The sequence below is a fragment of the Chlorocebus sabaeus genome, chromosome 20 (genome assembly GCF_047675955.1).
Source record: "Chlorocebus sabaeus isolate Y175 chromosome 20, mChlSab1.0.hap1, whole genome shotgun sequence".
In the NCBI taxonomy this organism is placed as follows: domain Eukaryota; kingdom Metazoa; phylum Chordata; class Mammalia; order Primates; family Cercopithecidae; genus Chlorocebus; species Chlorocebus sabaeus.
Window position 1 is genome coordinate 90,637,585 of NC_132923.1, and position 25,884 is coordinate 90,663,468.

A 25,884-nucleotide genomic window follows, 5' to 3' on the forward strand; every position below is an offset into this window, starting at 1 on the left:
AAACAACTTACCAAAACTAACTCAAAATGAAAGTAAAAGTCTAAATAGCCTTATATCTACTAAAGGAACCTGTTATCAAAAACATCCTCATACCAGTCTGGGCCACGTGGCAAAACCCTGGCTCTACAAAAAAAGTACAAAAATTAGCCAGGCATGGTAGCACACCTGTAGTCCTAGCTACTCAGGAAGCTGAGGTCGGGGGATCACCTGAGCCTGGGGAGGTCAAGGCTGCAGTGAGCCATGATCGTGTCACTGCACTCCAGCTTGGGCATCAGTGTGAGATCCTGCCTCAAAAAAACAAAAAACGTCCCCATAAAGAAAACTCTAGGCCCAGATGATTTCACTAAGCAAATTATGTCAAATACTAAATACTACTACCTACCTTACATAAAGATAAAGCAAAGGAGGAGGAAACACCACTTCACTCTTTTTAGGAGGCCAGCATAACCCTGGTACCAAAACTTTAAAAAATGAAGTCTATGGGAAAATTAAACACCGACTATATTTTATTATACTGACAATTTATTAACTTTTTAGGTGCAATAATGGTAATAAAAATCCTTGTCTTTTAGAGATACATGCTAAAACATTTACAGAGTAAATTGGTATGATATCGGTTTTGCTTCAAAAGAATCTTGGTTAGGGAGCAAGTAGTTGAGGGAATAAATCGACCAAGACTGGCCGTGAATTGATAATTATTGAAGCTGAGTGATAGGTCCCTGGGAAATCATTACACGATTTTCTCTACTTTTGTATATGCTTGATACTTTATATAATGTAAAGCAAAAAGTAATGGCAAATGATTAAACAACATTAAATGTGTAAGAACTACAGGTTGTTTGAGATCATTTAAAAAGAGAGAGTGAAACAAAAAAAATCATTGAACACCATTGGAAATTGCTAGGACATAACTACTTTGAAAATGATAAGGGAAGAGATTTAAGCATTTATCTTGCCATTTTGGTATGAACTTTATTTCAGAGTAATCAAATGGTCCTAGAGGATGTGAAAAAAGGTTTTCGGTACAGAATTAGAACTAATAAATGAGGAAAAATTAATAGCCTTAGAAAATCACCATTCTGTAATCCCCAGTGAAATAAGCAATTCATAAAACAATAATCAATGGATAGTAAAACAACTTGGTGAAAAGTTGACAGGAAACTTTATGATGCTGGGATGAGGCTATCACCATCTGAAAACAAAAGAAGCCTGGGAGCTGGAGTGGACAGTGGAGGAGAGCTGTCCAACCAGAAACACCCGTGCCATGTAGAATAAGTGAAAAATAAATCTGTGGTGTTAAATCACTGAAATATGGGAGCAATTCATTACAGAAGTTGGCTTACCATAAAAGTATACCGTTTATATATATTAAAACATATAGGCACATAATTACATATATTTTCAAAGATACATACATATCCAAACATATACTGACACAAGGAGAGGAATGAGAATAGGGAGGAGGGATCAAAAGAAGAAGCCAGGCATGGTGGCTCACACCTGTAATCCCAGCAATATGGGAGGTTGACACAGGAGGACTTCTGAAGGCCAGGAGTTCAAGACCAGGCTGGGCAACACCGTGAGACCCCATCTCTACGAAAAAAAATTTTTAATTAGCTGGACATGCTCGTGTGCACCTATAGTCCTACTCAGAAGGCTGATGTGGGAGGACTGCTTGAGCCTAGGAGGTCAAAGTTATAGTGAGCCAAGATCGCATCACTGTACTCCAGCCTGGGTGACAGTGAGACCCAGTCTCTTAAAAAAAAAAAAAAAGATTATTTTTTTGACATGGAGTCTCGCTCTGTTGCCCAGGCTGGAGTGCAGTGGCACGCTCAGTTCACTGCAAACTTTGCCTTCTGGGTTCAAGCCATTCTCCTGCCTCAGCCTCCTGAGTAGCTGGGACTACAGGCGTGCGCCACCAAGCCCAGCTAATTTTTGTATTTTTAGTAGAGGTGGGGTTTTACCATATTGGTCAGGCTGGTCTTGAACTCCTGAGCTCGTGATCCACCTGCCTCGACCTCCCAAAGTGCTGGGATTACAGGCATGAGCCACTGCACCCAGCTTAAAATGTTTTTTAAAAAGAAAATAAAGTAAAAAAGAAAATAAAGTAAGAAAGGGGCCTGGTGATGGAATTCACTATGCTATGAGAAGCATGGTGTAACTATTAAAGAATTACAAATAACAATTTAAAGAGAAGACAACTAATCTATCTAATCTGCCCTTTCCAGAGAGAACCCAGGTTAGCTCACTGGGAATATAATTATCTTCAGCCTTGGGGAATAGGAGCACAGAATGGTTCCAGAGAGGAGACAGTGTTGAGGAATCCTCCACTATGGTTACCAGGAAGGTCTCAGGTCTAAAAAGATTCCTAAACTGAGACTTTCTCCCAAGCCTCATTTTCACCTTTGGCTCTCCCTGGTGGTTATGGTACAGGAGGCACTTGACATTCTCTAAACATGGGGTCTGGACCTGCCACCTCTGCCTTGGTACCACCTCTCATTCCAGGCTAGGCGAGGCTGGACAAAGCACAGAGGTTCATTCTGGGCCTGGGTGCATCCTCCTGCCCACTTTCCACCCTGCCTGTGTCAGGCTAAATAATAGCTCCTCTCCCAAAGATGGCCAATTCCTAATCCCCAGGACCTGTGGATAAATATAAATTTTCTTGTAAGACAAGGGGTCTCACTATGTTGCCCAGGCTGGCCTGAACTCCTGGGCTCAAGTGATCCTCCAGCTTCAGCACCGAGTGGCTGGGACTACAGACATGCACCACCACCTGCTTAACCTTTGAACATTTTGTCTTAAACGGTAAAAGGGACTTTGAAGACAGGATTTAATTAAGGATCCTGCCATGAGAAGATGATACTGGATTATCCCAGTAGACCCAATGTAATCCTTACAAGTGGGAGGCAGTAGAATTAGAGAGATGTAGGAATGGAAACAGAGGTTAGAGAGAAGAGAAGATGCTCTGCTGCTGGCTTTGAAGATGGTAAAAGAATCACAAATCAAGCACTGCAAGCAGCATCTAGAAGCTGGAAAAGGCGAGGAAACATTCTCCCCTGGAGCCCACGGAAGGAGTGTAGACCTGTCAACACTTTGACTTTAGCCTGGTGAAGCTGATTTCGGACTTCTGAACTGTAACATAATAATTTTGTTTTTTAAGCCACTTTGTGGTAATTCATTACAGTGACAGTAGGAAACTAATGTCCTGCCCCAGCTTCTGGGCAGCACTAATCTGTTCTCCTAGGAGAGTAGGGTCTAAATGAGTGTATGGCACGGGTAGGGAATCAGAGAAGACTTCCTGGAAGCCCCTGCAGTCAGGTTGATCTAGGTTATTATAGCTCATTTGTTACTTAACTGACCTTGAGCAAATTTCTAAGTAACACTGTTGTTAACAACGCACTGTTTATAGGATTGCTAAAAAGTCAATTTAAAAATATTTTCAATTACCTAATTTGTAAATGACCAAGTTTTTTTTTAAGTCACATCTCCTTGTGGGCTTACACATATTCATTCTTCCAGTCACTGAACAGGTGTCACTGAACACCCAGTGTGTGCCTGGCACCATACACACAGTGAGCTTGTATCTGCTATAACTGTCAAGCATTTCTCACTGAAGCTGTCACTGAGCTTCCAGTTAGCTCAGTGCTCAACCTCAATGCCTCCATCCTAAATGCAGGCCTTGGCCGGGCATGGTGGCTCAAGCCTGTAATCCTAGCACTTTGGGAGACTGAGGCGGGTGGATCACTTGAGGTTAGAAGTTCGAGACCAGCCTCGCCAACATGGTGAAACCCCATCTCTACTAGAAATACAAAAATTAGCTGGGTGGTAGTGGTGTGTGCCTGTAGTCCCAGCTACTCAGGAGGCTGAGGCAGGAGAATCACTTGAGCCTGGTAGGCGGAGGTTGCAGTGAGCCGAGATCGTACCACTGCGCTCCAGTCTGGGCGACAGAGTAAGACCCTGTCTCAAAATAAAAAAATAAATAAAATAAATAAATGCAGATCTTTACATTGCCCACTCCCATGGTCTCGTATCTCACACCCCTTATTCCCACAGGCGCTGTTTTTGCAGCTTCCATGAGCAGCCTCGTCTTTGTCTTTACTCTGATCCTGGACAAAAGCCCCCAGTGCACTTGAGGGCAGTACGTACCCTCCGATATTTTCCACACCGTCATCTCATCCTCTCCTCTCTCTGCATTTCTCTCCTTTTTCTTACCTTCTCCTTCTTTGCGCTCCCAAGCGGCTGCACCTTATAAGCCAGAAGTCTAGTTAGAGAGAAGCTGAACCTCAACCAGCCAATCTAGAGGCAGGTAGAAGGGACCAAAGATATGTGTTTACTGGAGTTTCCGGGCTTCTCTGGTGGTGAACTGAAATCTAAGGTATTCAGCCAGGATGCCTAGACCTAAGTGGAATACCCAGGCAGCCTCACTCACCCCAACTTTCCAGCCCCACAACACTCTCAGCTGCCTATCCAATTACCTGTAATTCCCTGACGTGTGGAGCCACACCTATTTCTGCAAGACCCATCTAAGTTTCCTAATTTCACAGCGCCCCACCCCCACCTCTGCTCTAACCCCCAGGTCTGAAATGCTGAGCTCTGTTCGTATGATGTCCTTCCCAGGAAAATGGTGGGTCCAGGACTGATTTTTCCTCCTATCTGTGATCCAGACTAGTGCATCCTTCACCCCTTCACCTGGTCCAGGCCCAGGGTTTTCTTTCCTCAGAGCCTGCAGCTCTTCCTCTAAAGACTAAGCTGCCTCTTTAGGAAGGGATGAGAACGCAAACATTTTAACAGGGGCAAAATTGCTTTCAGTCCCTTTGGGCTTCAGTGGTGTTGACTGGGAATAGTTGGCCAAGTGATGGAGTTGTGGGCATGTGGGCTTGTGATCTGGGTTTTCTGACCTGGGTGTCGCCACAACTTTACAATGGGTGATGCTGGGCAAGTCTATGCCCTCTCTAGGTCTGACTCACTAGCCTTTCTGCGTACTGAGAAGGCCATGTTTTATTTGAGCTTGGAGGTTCCATCCAGCAACTCCAGCAGTGGTGCATAATGGCCACAAGAGGGCGGGCAACCTCTTCAGCTCATAAGTGTGTAGCCTGAACAAGTGAACCTCAAACAGGAATACTATACAATGGCTTCCAAGAAGGGTATGATTCCATGAATATGTTGCTGAAGAGAAAAAAAAAGACATAAAGGCCAGGCATGGTGGCTCAGGCCTGTAATCCCAGCACTTTGGGACGCTGAGGTGGGAGGATTGTTTGAGCCCAGGAGTTTGAGATCAGCCTAGGCAACATGACAAAACTCTGTCTCTAGAAAAAATACAAAAAGTAACCCAGGCACGGTGAAGCATGCCTGTAGTTGCAGCTACTTAGGAGGATAAGGAGGATCACTTTAGCCCAGTAGGCGCAAGCTGCAGTGACCCGAGATCGCACCACTGAACTCCCGCCTGGGTGACAATGAGACCCTGTCTTAAAAATAAAACAACAAGTCAGGCAGGTGGCTCACACCTGTAATCCCAGCACTTTTGAAGGCTGAGATGGGTGGATCACTTGAGATCAGGAGTTCAAGACCAACCTGGTCAACATGGCAAAACCCCGTCTCTACTAAAAATACAAAAATTAGCCAGGCATGGTGGTGCACGTCTGTAATATCAGCCATGTAGGAGGCTGAGACAGGAGAATTGCTTGAACCCGGAAGGCAGAGGTTGCAGTGAGCCGAGATCACGTCACTGCACTCCAGCCTGGATGACAGAGTGAGACTCCATCTCAAAACAAAACAAAGCAAAACAAAACCACACACACACACACACACACACACAGGAAGGGTAATTAACTGAGGGCACACTACAAAATGACAACAGAGCAGGGACTGGAATAGGAGATTTGAATTCCCAGTCTGAGGGGAAGCCAGGAGTCCCAAGACCATAGGAGAGGTATGGAGAGGTCTTGTGAGCAGTGGAAGAGGCCGAGAATATACTTTGGAGATTTCAATCATTTGAGGGGGTGGTAGGGGAAGAGAGGGTATTTAGGGACAAGCCATGGACTGAATATTGCTCCAGAAGGACCGGGGTGGGAGTTTCAAAACAAGACTTGAGGAATTTAGGGAAGCAGAGATGATCAATTTGGCTTCCTTCCCTTCCCCAACACAGAATACAAAATAGAGAAATGGCAGGAGTTATTCCAGGATTTGAGGGGGATGCCTCTTTTGCAGGAGGACGCAGTGAACCGTCAAAGTCATCTGACATCTTTTTCCCTTTTTTTCCCTCTAGTATCCCAGTTTCAAGGCCCAGGAAAGGCAGGGACTAACATATGGAGCAGTTACCCAGAGTTTAAAGGGTTAATCTCTAATAATTCATTCTCTGACACCAGCCACAGCTCTTGTCCCCCTCTCTGGGACCGTCCCCTCTCTGAGCCCCAGGTTGGCAACTTCCCTGAATTTCTTCTATGATGTAATTTGTAATTCGGTAGGGCTCTGGGACCCAGGTTCAGAGACCCAGACTCTGCTCCCTCCTCAGGTTCCAGGAGTCAGGGCTTGCTCTAAGGGAGGAAGTAAACAGGCCTTTCCCTTGCTCCCTCTCCCTTTCCAGGATGGGGCCCAGGAACCAAAGAGCTTCTGTCTTTCCCTGCCACGCCCCCACGCTGTAGCTCAGACAAGGAGATTCCTTGTGTTCCTTGTGTCCCGACCTCAGGCAGGCATCCTTGTGACCAAATGGTGGAAGGCTGGGGACAGGGTGGGGGAAGGGCAGTCACAAAGTCAGAGAGGATGACACCCCCACCATCCAAGATTCTGGTACACCCCCAGAGCTCTGAGACCTTGAGCTTCTCTCTCCCTGGCTCCATCAACACAGGCAGAGAGGGCAGGACTAATCTGCATATAAAAGACCTGGAGAAACTGAAAAGGCACGGACACACAGAAACTGAACCTCCTGGCAGGGAGATACGGAGTCAGAATACAGGAATAGGGCCAGACACAGCAGCTCATGCCTGTAATCTCAGTACTTTAAAAGGCTGAAGCGGAAGGACTGCTTGAGCCCAGGAGTTCAAGTCCACTCTAGGCAACATGGTGAAACCCTGTCTCTGGAAAAAAATACAAAAATTAGCCAGGCATGGTGATGCATGCCTGTAGTCTTAGCTCCTTGGGAGGCTAAGGAAGGAGGATCATTTGAGTCCAGGAGGTCGAGCCTGCAGTGAGCACTACTGCACTCCAGCCTGGGCAACAGAGGGAGACCTTGTCACCCTGTCTCAAAAAAAGAACAAAACAAAACAGAAAAATGGAATACAGGAATGGGGGCAACACAGGGACAGGGTAAGACAGGGGACCATGGCAGGGTAAGCCAAACAAACTTGAGAGCAATAAATGGAGGCCCCTGAAAGCTTCTTTCCCTAAAAGCAGAGTCAGGAGTGCTGGCCCAGACAGGGATGCAGGGATGGAGCCACAGAGGAAGTGAGATCCCCTAGGATAAAATGAGAACACTCTATTTAAAAAGTAAGAACCTTCTGAAAAGAAGCACAAACATGACAATGAGAAGCTTTCCTGCCAGGAGGGGTGACATGTTCCTGTTCACAAGAAGTAATGGCATGGACGATAAATAATGTGATCTCACTTAGCAGCAGGGGCTCAGATACCCCTATATGACCTACCACCATCCAAGGACCCGTACAAACGACTACCCATCCTGGCAGGAAATGACATCACTCAGCAGGTAGGAAGGGGTGGGTCTACCAGCCCAAACACTTCCGGGAGGGCCAATCCATAGAGGGTTAGTCCTGAAGGTCCATGTCCCTCCTTAATCCTCCATCTTGGCCAAGAGAAGGGCCAAGGCTTCTAGACTTTGGGTGAAGTAATTATACCCCCATCTCTTCATCTATTAACTCCAGGGAGTCCTAAATTCCTTAAACCCTTACTTAGCTGGGGCGAGCAGTGAGAGATACTTCACACCAAAAGCCATAGGTCAATCCTTTAGAGTCAATATCTCTGTAGAAATATCTCTAGGGGCTGGGTACAATCCCAGCACTTTGGGAGGCTGAGGCAGGAGGATCCCTTGAGCCCATGAGTTTGAGACCAGCCTGGGCAACACAGGGAAACCCTATCTCTACAAAAAAATTTTTGAATTAGTCGGGCATGGTGGTGCATGCCTGTAGTACTAACTATGGGGGAGGCTGAGATAGGAGGATCGCTTGAGCCCAGGAGGTCAAGGCTGCAGTGAGCTGTGATCATGCCACTGCTCTCCTGCTTGGGTGACAGCATAAGACCCTGTCCCAAAAAAAGAAAAAAAAAAAAAAAAGAAAGGAAGGAAGAAAGAAAGAAAGAGCAAGCAAGCTAGCTCTAGGGACCCAATAATTGAGGGATAAAGGCAGAGACTCCCTAGGGACCAGAGAAATGATGAGCCAGGTTTCTATGGTAACTGATTTCAGTGCAGCCTCTTCCTAGTCTCAGACTGAGGGAGAATCAATTTTAGGGGAGACCACAGCTAACAGATAAAAGAGCCACAGGATTACAAAAGGGTGGAAAAGTTGTTACAAGAAGGTCACATCATCCTGGCACTGCTCCCAGAACCAGTGGGCCTCGAAGCCCAGCTTGGCACTCTCATCCTCTGGTGACTCAGGTGGTCCACCTTGAAGCCTCTCCCCTGGGGGCTTCCACATAGCCCTCAAGCTCCCTAGCCTGGTGGCTGTCGCATCCACCTCAGTCCTGGCCCTCTCTCCACCAGCTATAACTTTTGCCCAGTCCATCTCGGAACGTGGAACCCCAGGTGGGCCCTGTTCATCCAGCTCGCTGGGGGCCACTGTGTCCAGATAGCTGCCAATAGAGACACTGTCCAGCCGGTCGGTGGTGCTGGTGTCTGGCAGGCTGTCCCAGCTGCCTCGCCTTGAGCGGCCTGGGCTCCCGCCTGTCAGGCTATATTGACTGCTGGTGAGGCTGCTGCAATGACTGGTCAACGTGCCCCGCTCCTCTAACAGCCAGCGCACTGCCTCGATGCCCTCATTCAAGGTCACCAGCTGCTGCAGGATCTTCACATCGATGGCTCGCAGGTAAGCCTGGGGGAGTGGGAGAAGGAATTAGTACCAGTTCTGGGGCGTGGGTTTCCCCAGCATTTCTACAGGCCACTACCTTGTGGTTCAGCCAACTATGTTTCACTTTAAGACGGATGGAATTATAACGGCTTGCAGTGTGGGCTTCAGAAGCAGAGAGACTGCTGCCTAATATTTCAGCTCTACCACTGATTAGCCATATCTTCTTTGAGCCTCAGACTCTTTGCAAAACAGGATTAAATCACTTACCTCACAGGGTAGCTGTGAGGATTCTGAAATGCTGTCTATTAAGTATTCAGCACAGTACCTAGCACAGAGGAAGGTCTCAGTAAATGTTAAGTATTAAAATCCAGTTCTACTAAGCTTTGAACTTCATATTTAGGGTACCTTTCTTTTCTTTTTTTTTTTTTTTTGAGATGGAGTTTCGCTCTTGTTGTCCAGGATGGAGTGCAATGGCATGATCTCAACTCACTGCAACCTCCGCCTCCTGGGTTCAAGCGATTCTCCTGCCTCAGCCTCCCAATTAGCTGGGATTACAGGCATGCACCACCATACCCAGCTAATTTTGTATTTTTAGTAGAGACGGATTTCACCATGTTGGTCAGGCTGGTCTCAAACTCTTGACCTTAGGTGATCTGCCCGCCTCAGCCTCCCAAACTGCTGGGATTATAAGCACAAGCCACCATGCCCAGCCACAGGGTACTGACTATTGAGCCTGCTCAGATTCACCAGAAAGACATAGAAACAAAGAATAGCCAGATAGGGTGTTAATCAGGAAGTAGATTGGGCCAAAAGGAGGCAGGAGCTGGGGAATAAAGAGAGGTAACCTGGTTCCCTAGTCTCTTCAGGGCATTGGTAGCAGCCGCCGAGAGGGGAGAGGGTTGGCCAGAGCTTAGAATGATCAGAATCCCACTGGCCGGGCATTCAGGCCTTCTCCCCTGTACACACCAGTCTACCTGTCTGTACTGGAAGTAAATTTGACTTACAGGGTATTCTCAAGGGTCCGTTCCAGCTCAGATGCACTGTTACCTTCCCTAAGCACAAGTCTGAACCTGTCTCTCCCTGTTCAAAAGCCTTTATGGGCATTGCACTGCCCTTAGAGAGTGCCGAATCCTAACATCTACAATAGCAGGGAACTCTGTCCTGCTCTTAGAGAATGAAATCTAAACATTTTAGCAGCTGGCATTCAAAAGCCTGTAACACGTGGCTCTTGCCCATCTCTATAGCTTCGCCTCTAGCATTCTGCTCTGTGAACCCAAGGTGCTGCCACAAATGACTTTTTAAAACTAGTTTTATTTAGTTTTACTTTTATTATTATTTTTTGAGACAGGGTCTTATTCTGTCACTCAGGCTAGAGTGCAGTGGTACAATCAGGGCTCACTACAGCCTCCATCTCCTGGTCTCAAGCGATTCTCCCACCTCAGTCTCAAGGAGCTGAGACCACAGGCGTGCACCACACCTGGCTAATTTTACTAATTGTAGAGACAAGGTCTCACCTTGTTGCCCAGGTTGGTCTCAAACTCCTAGGCTCAAAGCAATTCTTCCACCTCAGTATCCCAAAGTGCTGGGATTATAGGTGTGAGCCACCACATCCAGCCCAGTTTTATTTCTAATCAAAGTAACAGATGCACAGAGATTAAAGAGGCAAACAGTTCCACAAGATTATGAACATGAACAGTTCTCCCATCCTGTTTCTACTTCCCAGAAACAACTATAATTATTTATTTAGCTGTTTATTTTGGTATTTACCTCCTAATCTCCATATAACATGCTTATATTGCTATTTCTTGGTATTTAAATTTTAGGCATTTTCTATTGATTTCCCACACTATGTAAGATTAAGGATTTAACTTTCTTTTTTTTCTTTTTTGAGACAGAGTTTCTCTCTTGTTGTCCAGGCTGGAATGCAGTGGCACAATCTTAGCTCACTGCAACCTCCGCCTCCAGGGTTCAAGCGATTCTCTTGCCTCAGCCTGCTGAGTAGCTGCGATTACAGGCATGAGCTACCACGCCTGACTAATTTTTGTATTTTTAGTAGAGAAAGGGTGTCACCATGTTAGCCAGGCTGGTCTCAAACTCCTGACCTCAAATAATCTGCCCACCATGGTCTCCCAAAGTGCCGGGATTACAAGGTGTGAGCCACCATGCCCAGCCAGGATTTAACTTTCATCCCACTCCCCACTCCCCTGCCATACAGATACCCTTCCCAACTTCCATCCCACTCCCCACTCCCCTGCCATACAGATGCCCTTCCCATCTTCCATCCTCCTAATAGGTAATAAAATTACTCAGTGTTTATTAGGATTTAATGCTCTTCACAGCTAAGCCATGTAGTTTACTATAGTTACTGTTTATTTCTTACGACATTTTATCCTTACAATTATTATTATTATATTGCCTAGTTTGCTATGTAGTTATCAGTAAGTCAACCTCAAACACTCCCTCAATTGTCTGAATTTCCCTATGCAGGCTTTCGAACGCATCACATGTTCTATCTATTCTATCTTCTGAGAGGCATCTCTTAAGGAGCCCTCTGCTCTGCTTCTATCTGTCATTGCTGCAAAATTGCCCTCCAGGGATCTCCCTTCATTATCATCTTGGGAATTCCTTTGCCTCTTTCCTTAGCTGGATCCCTTGTTTCTTAGATTCCATATCTTCTTTTTTCATTTACTCCTTCATTTGGATGAATGGTTCTCTCCCTCTAGTAGCATCCTGAGAAAGTTGGCATAAGAGGTAAATTTACTGAAGCTGTGCATGTTTTAAAATGTTATTACACACCCAAAAGAAATAATGAAATCATGCCCTTTGCAGCAATATGTATGCAACTGGAGGTTATAATCATAAGTGAATTAATGCAGGAGCAGAAAATCAAATACTCCATGTTCTAACTTATAAATGGGAGCTAAACATTGGGTACACGAACATAAATATGGTTAATGATAGACACTGGGGACTATTGGAGGAGGGAGAGAGGTGGGGGCAAGGATTGAAAAATTAATTGTGGGTACTATAATCACTTCCTGGGTGATGGGTTCAACAGTATCCCAAATCTCAATATCATGTGATATACCCATGTAACAAACCTGAGCAGGAACCCACCTCCAAATCTAAAATAAAAGTTGGGCTGGGCATGGTGCCTCTTGCCTGTAATTCCAGCACTTGGGGAGGCCAAGACAGGAGGATCACTTGAGTCTAGGAGTTTGAGACCAGCCTAGGTAACAGAGAGAGACACTGTCTCTACAAAAAATTTAAAAATTAGTCAGGTATGGTGGTACGTGCCTGTAGACCCAGCTACTCGGGAGGCTGAGGTGAGAGGATTGCTTGAGACTAGGGGGTCAAGGCTGCAGCGATCCATGATGTCACCCAGCCTAGGTGACAGAATAAGATTTCTCTCAAATAAAATAAAGTAAAAGTTGAAATTATTTTTAAAATGTTATTAATCTTTCCTCACACTATTGATACTTTGGCTGGATATAGAATTCCAGGTTGAAAATAATTCTTCCTCAGGAGTTAAGGCATTGCTCCATTGTCTTATTTTATTTTTGAGACAGGGTCTTACTCTGTAGCCCAGGCTGGAGTGCAGTGGCACAATCATGGCTCATTACAGCCTTGATCCCCTGGGTTCAAGCAACCCTCCTGCCTCAGCCTCCTGAGTAGCTGGACTACAGGCACGTACCTACACCTGGCTAATTTTTAAATTTTTTTTTTGTAGATGGGGTCTCACTATGTTGCCCAGGCTGGTCTCAAACTCCTGAGCTCAAGGGATCTGCCCACCTCAGCCTCCCAGAGTGTTGGGATTATAGGCATGTGCCATGGCACCCAGCCTCCATGTCTTTCAATGTTCAATGTTAGCCTTTAAAAATCTAATGCCATTCCAATCCCTGCTTCTTTGTATGTGACCCTTTTCCCATTCTTTCAGGAAGCTTTTAGGATCTTCTCTTTGTTCCCAGGGTTCTGTTTTTACAGCAATTTGCCATGGTGTGGGTTCTTTTCATCTATTGAGTTAGCCACTTGATGGGCCTTTTCAATCCGGAAACTGACGTCCTTCAGTTCTGGGAGATTTTAAAAAATTATTTCTTTGATGATTATCCTCCAGTATTTTTCTGTTCTTTCTGGGAATCCTATTACTTGGATAGAGGGTGTCCTGAACTGATCCTCTATTTGTTTTTTTTTTGTTTTTTTTTTTTTTTTAGACAGAGTTTCGCTCTGTCTCCCAGGCTAGAGTGCAGTGGCACCATCATGGCTCACTGCAAGCTCCGCCTCCCGGGTTTCAGGCCATTCTCCTGCCTCAGCCTCCCAAGTAGCTGGGACTACAGGCGCCGGCCATCGCGCCCAGCTAATTTTTTGTATTTTTAGTAGAGACGGGGTTTCACCATGTTAGCCAGGATGGTCTCAATCTCCTGACCTCGTGATCCACCCACCTTGGCCTCGCAAAGTGCTGGGATTACAGGCGTGAGCCACCGCGCCCGGCCACATCTCTTTCTGTGTTTGCTCTAGTTTCTGAAATATTTCAACTTTATCAACTCCTCTTTTTTTTTTTTTTTTGAGACAGAGTCTCACTCTTGTCACCCAGACTGGAGTGCAATGATGCATATCTTGGCTCACTGCAGCCTCTGCCTCCCAGGTTCAAGTGATTCTCGTGACTCAGGCTCCCAAGTAACTGGAATTACAGGTGTCCGCCACTACATCTGGCTGATTTTTATATTTTTAGTAGAGATGGGGTTTCACCATGTTGGTCAGGCTGCTATCGATCTCCTGACCTCAGGTGATCCGCCACCTCAGCCTCCCAAGTGCTGGGATTACAGGAATGAGGCACCATATCTGGCCTATTATCAACTCTTCAGTTTTTCTTTTTTCTTTTCCCCACCATGATGTGTTTATTTCGAAGTGTTGTTTCTACTTCTTTGAATGTTTTCCTTTTTTACAGCTTCTTGTTTTTGTTCATGGCTACAATATTATCTTTTATCTCTTTAAGGATATGCTTAATGATTTTTACAAATTCGTATCTCTCTGTATTATCTCCATTTCATTCAAGTCGCTTTTTCTTTTCCTTTTTTTTTCTTTTTAAGACAGAGTCTCATTCTGTCACCCAGGCTGGAGTGCAGTGGCACAATCTCGGCTCACTGCAATCTCTACCTCCTGGGTTCAAGCAATTCTCGTGCCTCAACCTCCTGAATAGCTGGAATTACAGGTGCCCACTACCACGACCAGCTAATTTTTGTATTTTCAGTAGAGATGGGGTTTCACCATGTTGGTCAGGCTGGTCTCAAACTTCTGGTCTCAAGTGATCAGCCCGCCTCGGCCTTCCAAAGTATTGGGATTGCAGGCCTGAGCCACCATGCCTGGCCTCAAGTTGCCTTTTCCTATTTATTTAGGTCTATATAGAGAGTCAGATGTCTATGATCTTTAACTGCTGCTCACATTTCAGAGTGGATCTCTGCAATGACTAGAAACCGTGTATGTATGAAGCTTGCCAAATCTGAGCCTCACTACAGGATGATCTGATTGGGCTGTTTAACTGTAGGTCTAAAATCTGTATCTTTTTTTATTTTCTCTTGAGTTAATCATATTCCCCATATTACACCACTCTAGAGAGTATAATGTAAGCAAGGCTGCCAGTATCTTAGGAGCCAAGTAGGGGTAAAGGCTTGGAGAGGTATTTCATGATATTTAGTACTTTTAAAAGTTTTTGTAGAGACAAAGTCTCTCTAGGTTGTCCAGGCTGGAGTGCAGTGGCGTGATCATAGCTCAGTGTAGCCTCAAACTCCTGGGTTCGAACTCCTCACCTCAGCCTCCCAAAGTGCTGTGATTACAGGCGTAAGCCATTGTGCCTGGCCGTATTTAGTATATTTTTATTTAGTCCCTCTTGTCTTCAACTATGCTCAGTGTCTTTTAATCTACAGACCTTCTGTTCTATTCTATATATATATAAAGTGATTCGTCACTTAACAACGGGGATATGCTTAGAGAAATGCACCATTAGGAGGTTTTACTGCTGTGCAAACATGACAGTGTAAATGCACAAACTAGATATTTTAAAAAATTTATATACTTTTTAAAATATGGAAAACAAAATGTCCCAGCACAATTACTGAGCATCAATCCCTACTTGATATGCTATGCCAATATCAAGTGCCATATATCATATTTGTGTATGTGCTACATTATAATCTTATGAAATCACTATGGTATATGCTATTCATCATTGACTGAAACATCATATAAATATGTGTATATATGTGTGTACACACTTATATACACACACAATGTTTTATACATATATGTGCATATATACACACATGATAAATGTTTATTTGACATATGTAGTCTATCATTGATCAAAATGTTTATATGGTAATCCCAGCACTTTGGGAAGCAGAGGAGGACAGATCACTAGAGATCAGGAGATTGAGACCATCCTGGCTAACACGGTGATACCCCGTCTCTACTAAAAATTACAAAAAAAAATTTAGCCGGGCGTAGTGGCAGTCACCTGTAGTCCTAGCTACTCAGGAGGCTGAGGCAGGAGAATGGTGTGAACTCGGGAGGCGGAGCTTGCAGTGAGCTGGGATCACGCCACTGCACTCCAGCCTGGGCGACGGAGCAAGACTCCGTCTCAAAAAAAAAAGAAAAAAATTTTAAAAATTAGCCGGGCATGGTGGCTCTCGCCTGTAATCCCAGCTACTCGGGAGGCTGAGTCAGGAGAATCACTTGAACCCGGGAGGCAGAGGTTACAATGAGCTGAGATGGCACCACTGTACTCCAGCTTGGGTGACAGAGCGAGACTCTGACTCAAAAAAAAAAAAATTTACATGGATGTTTATATGTTATATGTGGTCTGACATTGACCAAAACATCATTATGTGTGTATGTGTATTTACATATACAGGTCAGATCCCGCAGGTCACACACACACAATAAATGTTTTTTTGTATTTGAAAAATGTTTATTGAATTATTCAGGAAATAACTGCTTTATTCACATCTATGATAAACCAGAGTAAAACCAAGTATTAATATTTGTACATTGAGGCCCGGCGCAGTAGCTCACTGCTGTAATCCCAACACTTTGGGAGGTCGAGGCTGGTGTATCACCTGAGGTCAGGAATTTGAGACCAGCCTGGCCAACACGGTGAAACCCTGTCTCTAATAAAAATACAAAAATTGGCTGGGTATTGTGGTGCACGCCTGAAATCACAGCTACTCAGGAGGCTGAGGCAGGAGAATCGCTTGAACCCAGGAGACAGAGGCTGTGGTGAGCCAAGGTCACGCCACTGCACTCCAGCATAGGCAACAGAACAAGACTCTGTCTCAAAAAATATATACATATATATTCGTACATTGAGAAAATTAGGCACTGGAATTAAATGGACCTAGATTTGAGTTCCAGTTTTGCCATTAATGAGCCATATGAAATAAAAATTTATTTATTCATTTATTTTATTTATTTTTTTTTTTTTTGAGACGGAGTCTTGCTCTGTTGCCCAGGCTGGAATGCAGTGGCACCATCTTGGCTCACTGCAAGCTCCGCCTCCCAGGTTCACGCCATTCTCCTGCCTCAGCCTCCCGAGTAGCTGGGACTACAGGCGCCCACCGCCACGCCCGGCTAATTTTTTGTATTTTTCGTAGAGACGGGGTTTCACCATGTTAGCCAGGACAGTCTTGATCTCCTGACCTCATGATCCGCCCGCCTCGGCCTCCCAAAGTGCTGGGATTACAGGTGTGAGCCACCGCACCCAGCCTAAAATTTATTTCTTTAAACCTTCATTTCTTTATTATAATATGAGGTACTCTCTAAAGGTATGTCATGAGACATCGAAGGAACATATTAACATGAATAGCATACCATCTGACAAGTATAATACTGTAAATCAATAAATGGTAGGCTATTTGGCTCTACATATTACTATGGTCGACTTATTTACTACATGTGATGTGTGTGTGTGTGTGTGTGTGTGTGTGTGTGTGTGTTCAGGTTTTCATTCAGTTTCTGGCTCATGAGTCCCATAGCCATTGTTACAGTTTTTGTTATAATGCTGAGGCACTCAGAAGTAGGCTTCAGGAAACAGAGTCTCTTTCTGACCTTCTCCTGCTCTCCTCTCACCTTCCCAGAGTAGAACTCCAATCTGATTGTGGGTCATAAGACCCCCATTCCAGAGAGGGTCCTGACTCACACCCTGGAGGAAGGAATGCCACAGAGAGAGGCCAATAAGAATCTAAGCAGACAGGCTTTGCTGGATTTAGATCAGACTCTTTTTGTCCAATTACATTTTGATATGGTTGTCCATGTTTCAATCGTGGACAACCAATAAAGTCTCTTTAAAAGGCCCAAAGGACCAGGCACAGTGGCTTAAGCCTATAATCCCAACACTCTAGGGGACTGAGGTGGGAGGATCGCTTGATCCCAGGAGTTCGAGACCAGCCTGGGTAACATAGGGAAACCCTGTCTCTACCAAAAAACAAACAAAAAAAATTAGCTGAGTGTGGTATTGCACGCCTGTAGTCCTAGCTACTTAGGAGGCTGAAGTGGGAGGATTGATTGAGCCAGAGAAGTATAGGCTGTAGTGAGCCGTGATTGTGCCATTGTATTCCAGTCTGGGCAACAGAAGCAGACCTTGTCTCAAAAAATAAAAAAACGTCCCCAAGGACAGGATTCAGGGAGCTTCCAAGTAGCTGAACAGATGGAGGTTTCTAGAGGGTGGTGCACCCAGGGAGAGCACAGAAGTTCCGCACCGCTTCCCGTATGCCTTGCCCCATGCATCTCTTCATCTATATCCTTTGTAATATCCTTATAATAAACCAGTAAATGTGTTTCCTTGAGTTCTGTGAGCCACTCCAGCAAATCAATCAAACCCAAGGAGGGAGTCATAGGAACCCCAATTTGAAGCTGGTCGGTCAGAAGGTCAGGAGGCCTAGACTTAACGACTAGTGTCTGAAGAGGGGGACAGTCTTGGGGACTGAGACCTCAACCTGTGAGATGTGACACTGTCTCCAGGTAGACAGAGTTGAAATTAAATGAGTAGACACCCAGCTGGTGTCTGCTGCAGACCTGATTGCTTGCGTGCTAGTGGGAAGAAATCCTCACATATTTTGGGGTCTTCTTTATTAATGATTATTGTTATGTCGTAGTAAGTGAAAAAAACCACACAGTTTAGGGTTTTCTAAACACTATGGCAAAAGCATACAACAAAATTTATACCTGAAATTGTGTTTTTTGTAAGAATATCACAACTCTAATTCAATTAAACAAATGACTATTGGGTACATGGATTTGCTAATAATTACAAGATAATGGAGAAATTGTCCCTGCTTAATAGAAGCTTGCAGTCTCAATAAGGGGAGATGAACATAAATAACTGAGATATCACAGACTGTACAGACTATTAATAACCTGATAAAGGAGATTATCTTCAATTATTTCATCCTGGAGACAAATATATGAACAGTGAAAACAACTGTCCTAGTCCATGACCAAACTAAATACATTAAACAAAGCTCCTCATACTAAAAACACTTGTCCTGCTGTTTTCCTCTCCCTCCTTTCCTTCCTTTCTGCCTCCCTCCATCCCTCCCTTCCTTCTTCTTTCCAAAATTTACATCTACAGCTGGGCGCGATGGCTCATGCCTGTAATCCCAGCACTTTGGGAGGCTGAGGCAGGTGGATTACCTGAAGTCAGGAGTTCAAGACCAGTCTGGCCAACATGGCAAAACCCCGTCTCTACTAAAAATACAAAAATTAGCTGTGTGGTGGAGGGTGCATGTAATCCCAGCTACTCAGGAGGCTGAGGCTGCAGTGAGCTGAGATTGCGCCACTACACTCTAGCCTGGGCAGCAGAGCGAGACTCCATCTCAAAAAAAAAAAAAAAAAAAAAGAAAGAAAAAGAAAAAAAGAAAAGAAAACAACAACAAGAAAACTTACATCTCCAGTCTTCTGCTAGACAAAGAAGTAGCTGGCACCTGGTTGCACAGTTAGGGAGGGGATCTTAGAATATGACTTTTAAACATTCAACAAGCCCTTTTGTTTTCAGCCCCAGTTGTGCCCCCAGTTCCAGAAATACCTAGTGCTTCCAACCCCTAAGACCTTTAAGGGTTTTTCAGTATAAAATGTGTTGCTTTGGCAGGGTGCAGTGGCTCATGTCTGTAATCCCAGCACTTTCAGAGGCTGAGGCAGATGAATCACCTGAGGTCAGGAGTTGAAGACTAGCCTGACCAACATGGAGAAACCCCATCTCTACGAAAAATACAAAATTAGCTGGGCATGGTGTCACATGCCCGTAATTCCAGCTACTCGGGAGGCTGAGGCAGAAGAATTGCTTGAATCTAGGAGGTGGAGGTTGTGGTGAGCCAAGATCGTGCCATTGCACTCCAGCCTGGGCAACAAGAGCAAAACTCTATCCCCTCCCTCTAAAAAAAGAAAAAAAGTGTTGCTTTTCAGTTTTCTCCACTGCTGGCTTGGGACTGAGCATTTTTTAGGTCTGAGTTAGTTACCACTCTTCCTTCTGCATTTCAGCTTCCAAAATTTTGTTCCTATTACCTTGTCTCTTATTCTCATTGTCACAAGGGCTTCGTGCCTTTTATTTATTTTATTTATTTTTTTCTTTTCAAGATAGAGTTTTGCACAATTGTCCAGGCTGGGGTGCAGTGGCGCGATCTTGGCTCACTTCAACCTCTGCCTCCAGGGTTCAAGCGATTTTCCTGCCTCAGCTTCCCAAGTAGCTAGGATTATAGGCGCGCCACCACACCCAGCTAATTTTTGTATTTTTAGTATGAGGTTTTAATATGGGGTTTCACCATGTTGGGCGGGCTGGTCTCAAACTCCTGACCTCAGGTGATCTGCCTGCCTCAGCCTCCCAAAGTGCTGGGATTACAGGCATGAGCCACCGTGCCCAGCCCTCAATCTGGTATCTTGAACTGGAATTCCCACTGATTTTATTCATTCTTCAAGCCCCAGCACAAATGCCACCTCCAAGAGGAAGTCTTCCTTGCCCTTCCTCGAGATGGAATTAATCCATTCTGTTATGGGACCAATATTTGTTTTTTATAGGTGTGGCACTATGTTCGATGAAGAAAGAAAAGGCATCATTTCTTACCTTCAGAGGGTTCGTAATCTAGTGGGTAAGATAAGACAACGAAGCAAGCACTTAAAATTCAATGTGGTTGGTTGGGCATTCTGGCTCAGCCTGCAATCCCAGCACTTTGGGAGGCTGACACAAACGGACTGCTTGAGGTCAGGAGTTTGAGACTGGTCTGGGCAACATAGGAAGATCCTGTCTCTATTAAAAAAATAAATAAGGGCTGGGCATGGTGGCTCATGCCTGTAATCCCAGCACTTTGGGAGGCTGAGGTGGGTGGATCATGAGGTCAGGAGATCAAGATCATCCTGGCTAACAGGGTGAAACCCCGTCTCTACTAAAAACACAAAAAATTAGCCAGATGTGGTGGCGGGCGCCTGTAGTCCCAGCTACTCGGGAGGCTGAGGCAGAAGAATGGCGTGAACCTAGGAGGCGGAGCTTGCAGTGAGCTGAGATCACACCACTGTACTCCAGCCTGGGCGACAGAGCAAGACTCTGTCTCAAAAAAATAATAATAATAAACATAAAAATAAATAAGGCTGGTGCGGTGGCTCACACCTGTAATCCCAGCACTTTGGGAGGCTGAGGCAGGCGGATCACTTGAGGTCAGGAGTTCAAGACCAGCCTGGCCAACATGGTCTAACCCCATCTCTACTAAAAATACAAAAATTAGCTAGGCAGGTGCCTGTAATCCCAGCCACTCGGGAGGCTGAGGCAGGAGATTCACTTGAACCCAGGGGGCGGAAGTTGCAGTGAGCCGAGATCACACCATTGCACTCCAGCCTGGATGCCAAGAATGAAACTCCATGTCAAAACAAACAAATAAATAAATAATTTTAAAATGAAAAGTTCAGTGTGGCAAATGCTAGGGGAAACAACTGCTACACATAGGACTGTAGACACCTAGAGGGCCATAACCTAACCGGGTCAGGAAATGCTTCCTAGGATAAGGGACATGAGCCGAAAACTGAAGGTTAAGAAGGACTCAGTTAGGATGGGCGCAGTGGCTCACACCTGTAATCCCAGCACTTTGGGCGGCTGAGGCAGAAATTACTTGAGGTCAGGGCTTCGAAAGTAGCCTGGCCAACATGGCAAAATCCCGTCTCTACTAAAAATACAAAAGTTAGCTGGGTGTGGTGGCACATGCCCATAGTCCCAGCTACTCAGGAGGTTGAGGCAGGAGAATTGCTTGAGCTTGGAAGGCAGAGGTTGCAGTGAACCGACATTGTGCCACTGCATTCCAGCCTGGATGATGGGAGTGAAACCCTGTGTCAAAAAAAAAAAAAAAAAAAAAAAAAGGACTCAGCCAAAGAGGTGGAGAGAAGCATGTCAAGCAGAGGAAACAGCCTATGCCTCCTTCCAATCTGAAGTCGCCTTTCCAGAGCACAAACCCAACCGCATCACTCTACCATCAAGACTCTTCCAGGAGGCCCTTCCTGGGTTCTACTATCTCTTATCATCCTGTACTAGAAATGTTCTTCTGTCTCTCTCCTTCCCTAACCAGACTGTGAGCTCCCTGACAGCAGATCCTGCTCAATCCATTTCTGGTGCTCGGCCTAGGGCTAAGGAGGTCACACTCAGTTCTGTGATTCTCTTGCCTTTACTATCCTTGACCCCTTTGATGGTTCCCAGGATTCAGGGGTCTGGGTTGTACTGTGTTGCTGGGAAATGAATCTGAGAGCAGATTCTATAATCCTGTGACAGTGGGATTCCCTGACTGTGACAGCATCACTCCCAGAATAGAAGAAAGCAAGGCTTTCTTGCCAGAAAAAGAAACACTCTTTTCACACCATCTCTTGAAGAAAATAAGAGTATAGGATAAACAGCTCAGGAGAGAGGCAGCCTCAGAGGCAACTCCAAACCCAATTCTCCTTCCAAGGAGATTCAGGCTCCCTACTCCTCTCCTTAACATCTACATATCAGACTCTGCCCAGCGCTGGGGTTCTGTATGGTTTCCTCATTGCTCAATCCAAATCAGGCCCTGGGGTAAAAGCCTGGAAATCCTAGTTGGAGCTCCTAGAGCAGGGACTATCAGAATATTGTTACTACAAAGGTTCTTACGATCATCTGGTTCCACAGTCCCCATCTCCCTCTACTCCCTCCACCAAGAGGAGGAAAAACTGAGGCCAGGAGAGAGAGAGAGTACTGCTCAAGACCACAAAATGTTTCAGAAGCAGAGCCAAGACTTGAACCCGTGCCTTCTTCCTTGCCTAAAGCTTTTTCTCAAACTGCCTCTGTGGAGGTGGGTTGTCATAGCAACAGTTCTTTGGGTGGGAGAACTAAGAAGAGGTTGCCACTGTTTCCCATTTCCACATATCCCAGTCTGGCTTGTTCACTCAACCTTTGAATGGTGGGTAGAGGAAGAAAGCAGGAGGGATGAGGCCTAGAGGCGGACTGACCTTGGCCTCAAGGGTAGGCCTCCCCGCTTTGTGCAAGGAAAGCTGGGAGAGGAACAATTGAAGGACAGTCCTTAGAGGGCTTGAACCAGTCCTGCCTTCATTAGCCCCAAGGGAAACCCCTTGCCCCACTGCTTGTCCTTCCTGGGTGCAACCCAGTAGACAGGGCAGAGCACAGGAAGAGATTAATATTAATAACATCCTGGCCTGAGGAGTGAGAAAAATAGGATGGGGATCTCTCCTCGTTCTGGCCCCAGAAGGCTCCCTCCCTTGTGCCCTTTCTCGGGCAGCCTCAGGCCCCAGGCAAGCAGGGTCAAGAATACAGAGAGACAAAATCAAAAGTTAAATGCAGCCCCTTAAAGTTTACAGATCGTTTCCACCAACGCAGAAAAGAGAGCCAGAGAGACTAGGCGTGGCTCTTCCACTGACTCCCTATGTGAGTTCAGAATCTGCAAGCATATTTTATCTGTAAGATGGGAGAAATGATGACCAGTTTTCTCATTTCAATGACATAAAATGTGTTTAGACTATCTGGCACAAAGCAGGTCTCAAAGGTAAAGATGCAAAGTGCAGTCAGATGATCTGGGTTCAAATCATGACCGCGCTTTTTGTGTGATCTTGGGCAGTTATTAAACTCCCTGTGCCTCTGTTTTCTTTTCTCTTTTCTTTTATCCTCCCTCCCTCCCTTCCTCCCTTCTTCCCTTCCTTCCCTCCTTCCCTCTCTTTTTTTGAGACAGGGTCTAGCTCTGAGCTCTGTCACCCAGTCTGGAGTGCAGTGGTGCGATTTAAGCTCACTGCAACCTCCTCTTCCTGGGCTCAAGTGATCCTCCTGCCTTTGCCTCCAGAGTAGCTGGGACTACAGGCATGCACCACAACACCCATCTAATTTTTGCAGAGACAGAGTCTTGCTTTGTTGCCCAGGCTGGTCTCAAACTCCTGGGCTCAAGCGATCTGCCTGCCTCGGCCTCCCAAAGTGCTGGGATTACAGGCGTGAGCCACCATGCCCACCCTGTGCCTCAGTTTCTTCATCTATAAAATATCACTTACTTAACACGGTTACTGTGGTGATGAAGGGAGTATCAAGTAAAGTGTTCAGCAAGCTGCCTGGCACATGTGCTGGGTGAAAGTTAGTTTTCAAAGCAACTAGACAGTCTAGGTAGGCTCTTACTAGGCCTTGAGCTAAAGTTTGTACAGCGAGACAAAGGCAAACCCCTGCTTAGGTGGGGACAGTCACAGCCTTGCTCTGGAGAATTTGGCACTCACCTCCAACCTTCAAGGCCAAGTGCACATTTGGCATTCAAGTCCTTCTCCCAGAGGGCCTTTCCTGGCTGCTCCACCCACCAGACTCTCTTCCCAGTCTCTCAGCTCAGGCATTAGAGCCCTGGCTGGTCTAAGAGCCCCCATGACTTCCTTCCCCTGCTCCTTCACAGACCAGCTTGGCACAGGCTGGGCACACAGTGGGGGTCCAGAAAGACTTATTAGCTGACATATTCACTGTGGGCTCCTGGTTGTAAGCCAGGAAGCCGATAGCAATTCCTCAGTTCCCCAGAACTGGCTGCAAAGTAGTGGCAGGTGTAAATCACCCACTTCACCGGAATCAGGGCCCTGAGGAACCTGCCAGGGCCTTGGCTGCCCTTTTGGCTCTGAATCTAGACCAGCAGCAACAGAGAAAGGGGAAGGTTGCTGTTTCCTCTTCTCCCCAAGAATGTACAGATGAGATCCAAATATCCAGTTTACCTGGGAGATTGGGTGGGAGGAGACTGAGTCTGAGGTGAGGGAATCAGCACCAATGGTGCTGTTACTCTCTGTTCCTGCTATGGGTCTAGGAACTTTCCATTATTTTAAGTAGGGCTGGGGGATGTAGAGGAAATGGAGAAGGTTTTCAGTGCCCCTGGTCCAGACAGTTTTCAGCAGATAGGCCCCTTCACCCACATCTTTTCTGTGCTGAACACTGCGGGCCTCACAGGACCTAAACCCTTTCCCGGTTAGCAGAAGGAGAAAAAACCGGTTGCCTTACAACGGGGACTGGGGGGGAATAGGTGGCCCATACGAGCGGGGGGATTTTGTGCTGCGTTGGGTTCTCAGTACTTCCCAGTCCTCATCTCTCTCCTCCCAATTATTTGGCAGGAATAACTTCCAAAACCCACGGCTCCCACCCCAAGTCCTCAGGACCCATCAACACCCCCACTCACTCTTGGGGGACAATTAATGGATGTCACTCCATCTCCACCCCAGCGTTTACGGATTGATCTGGGAGGGATTCTGAGCAGTTAGGCGGAGAGTTTTAACTACTTCCTCTCCAGCTTAACTCTGGCAGCATGAGTTCGTCCCTCCCGGCCCTAAACTGGGGACTCGTCCCCTTGGCCCATGGAGTCTGCACTCACCAGCTCCATCTTCAGCGCCATGATCTTGTCCCCCAAGTCGTGGCTGGTGCTAGGCGTCCCTGGGAGCAGCAGGGCGCCAGAGGTTCCCAGGTCACACTCGCCTCGCAGCCCACGGAGCAGCCCTTCAGGGGTCTTCCTGCCCACCTTACCCTCCACATCCCGCAGGTCAGGCGTCTGGGACTCCACGGTTCCCTCCATGCGGGCCCAAGCCTGAAAAGGGCTGGGCAACCGGACGCCAGGGACCGGCTCGCGGGGGTCCTCCCTTCGCCGCTGCTAAAGCGGAGCAAAACCGGTGGGTCTCCGCCCGCGCGCCGAGCGGGCGGCAGGAGGGTGCCGTAACACTCAGAAAAGCCGCGCAGCACCGTCTGTGGGTATATTCGAGTGCTGTGCACACAACCTCCGGCCCTGGATTGCGTGGGGCTGGGCGGTTCTGCAGTTGGACCTGAAAGAGCACTAGGAGACCTCAGCGCCTTTGCCCCACCCTGGCACTGAATCCAGCCAGGCACACAGCAGGCGCCCAATACATGTTTGCAGAATGAAGTCTAAGCAGCTTCAGTCAGAGATGTGGGAGTTTAAGGAACAGTGGTAACAGAGAACTGCAGAAGGCTTGGAAGTCTTCCTGGAGCAGAGGAACTGGGTCTAAAACGATGGCTGGATTTTAGTCAGACACACACACAACACCCCAGGGGCTAGAATTCAGACTAACGGAGTAGAAAGGGGCAACCAGTATTGAAGTTGAAGAGGTCCACATTGGGCTTACAAGCAAGATCCTCCTCCTTAAACTTGACTGTGCATATGAATTATCTGCGGATCGTGTTAAAATGCAGGTTCTGGTTTTGTAAATCGGGGTGGGGCCTGAGATCCTGCCTTTTTTTTTTTTTTTTTTTTTTTTTTTGAGACAGAGTCTTGCTCTGTTGCCCAGAATGGAGTGCAGTGGCACGATCTCGGCTCACTGCAAACCACTGCCTTCCCCGGTTCCAGAGATTCTCCTGCCTCTGCCTCCC

General features: G+C 46.3%; 1 protein-coding gene across 1 annotated transcript; it reads right to left on the reverse strand.

The window, feature by feature from the left end:
- Positions 1 to 1,058: 1,058 nt before the first annotated feature.
- On the reverse strand, positions 1,059 to 25,313 carry LURAP1 (leucine rich adaptor protein 1). The gene is made up of 2 exons (XM_007978909.3): positions 24,881 to 25,313; positions 1,059 to 9,035 (listed from the first exon to the last, which is right to left on the reverse strand). Exons 1-2 carry the CDS (start codon positions 25,076 to 25,078, stop codon positions 8,514 to 8,516), a joined length of 720 nt encoding a protein of 239 aa, XP_007977100.1. The 5' UTR covers positions 25,079 to 25,313; the 3' UTR covers positions 1,059 to 8,513.
- Between the last annotated feature and the right edge of the window lie 571 nt (positions 25,314 to 25,884).

Excerpts from the sequence above, each read along its gene's own strand:
- LURAP1 (XM_007978909.3), bottom strand. The coding sequence starts at position 25,078 with ATGGAGGGAACCGTGGAGTCCCAGACGCCTGACCTGCGGGATGTGGAG. Across the intron at positions 9,036-24,880 it reads TGGCGCTGAAGATGGAGCTG|GCTTACCTGCGAGCCATCGA; the intron begins GTGAGTGCAGAC and ends CCACTCCCCCAG.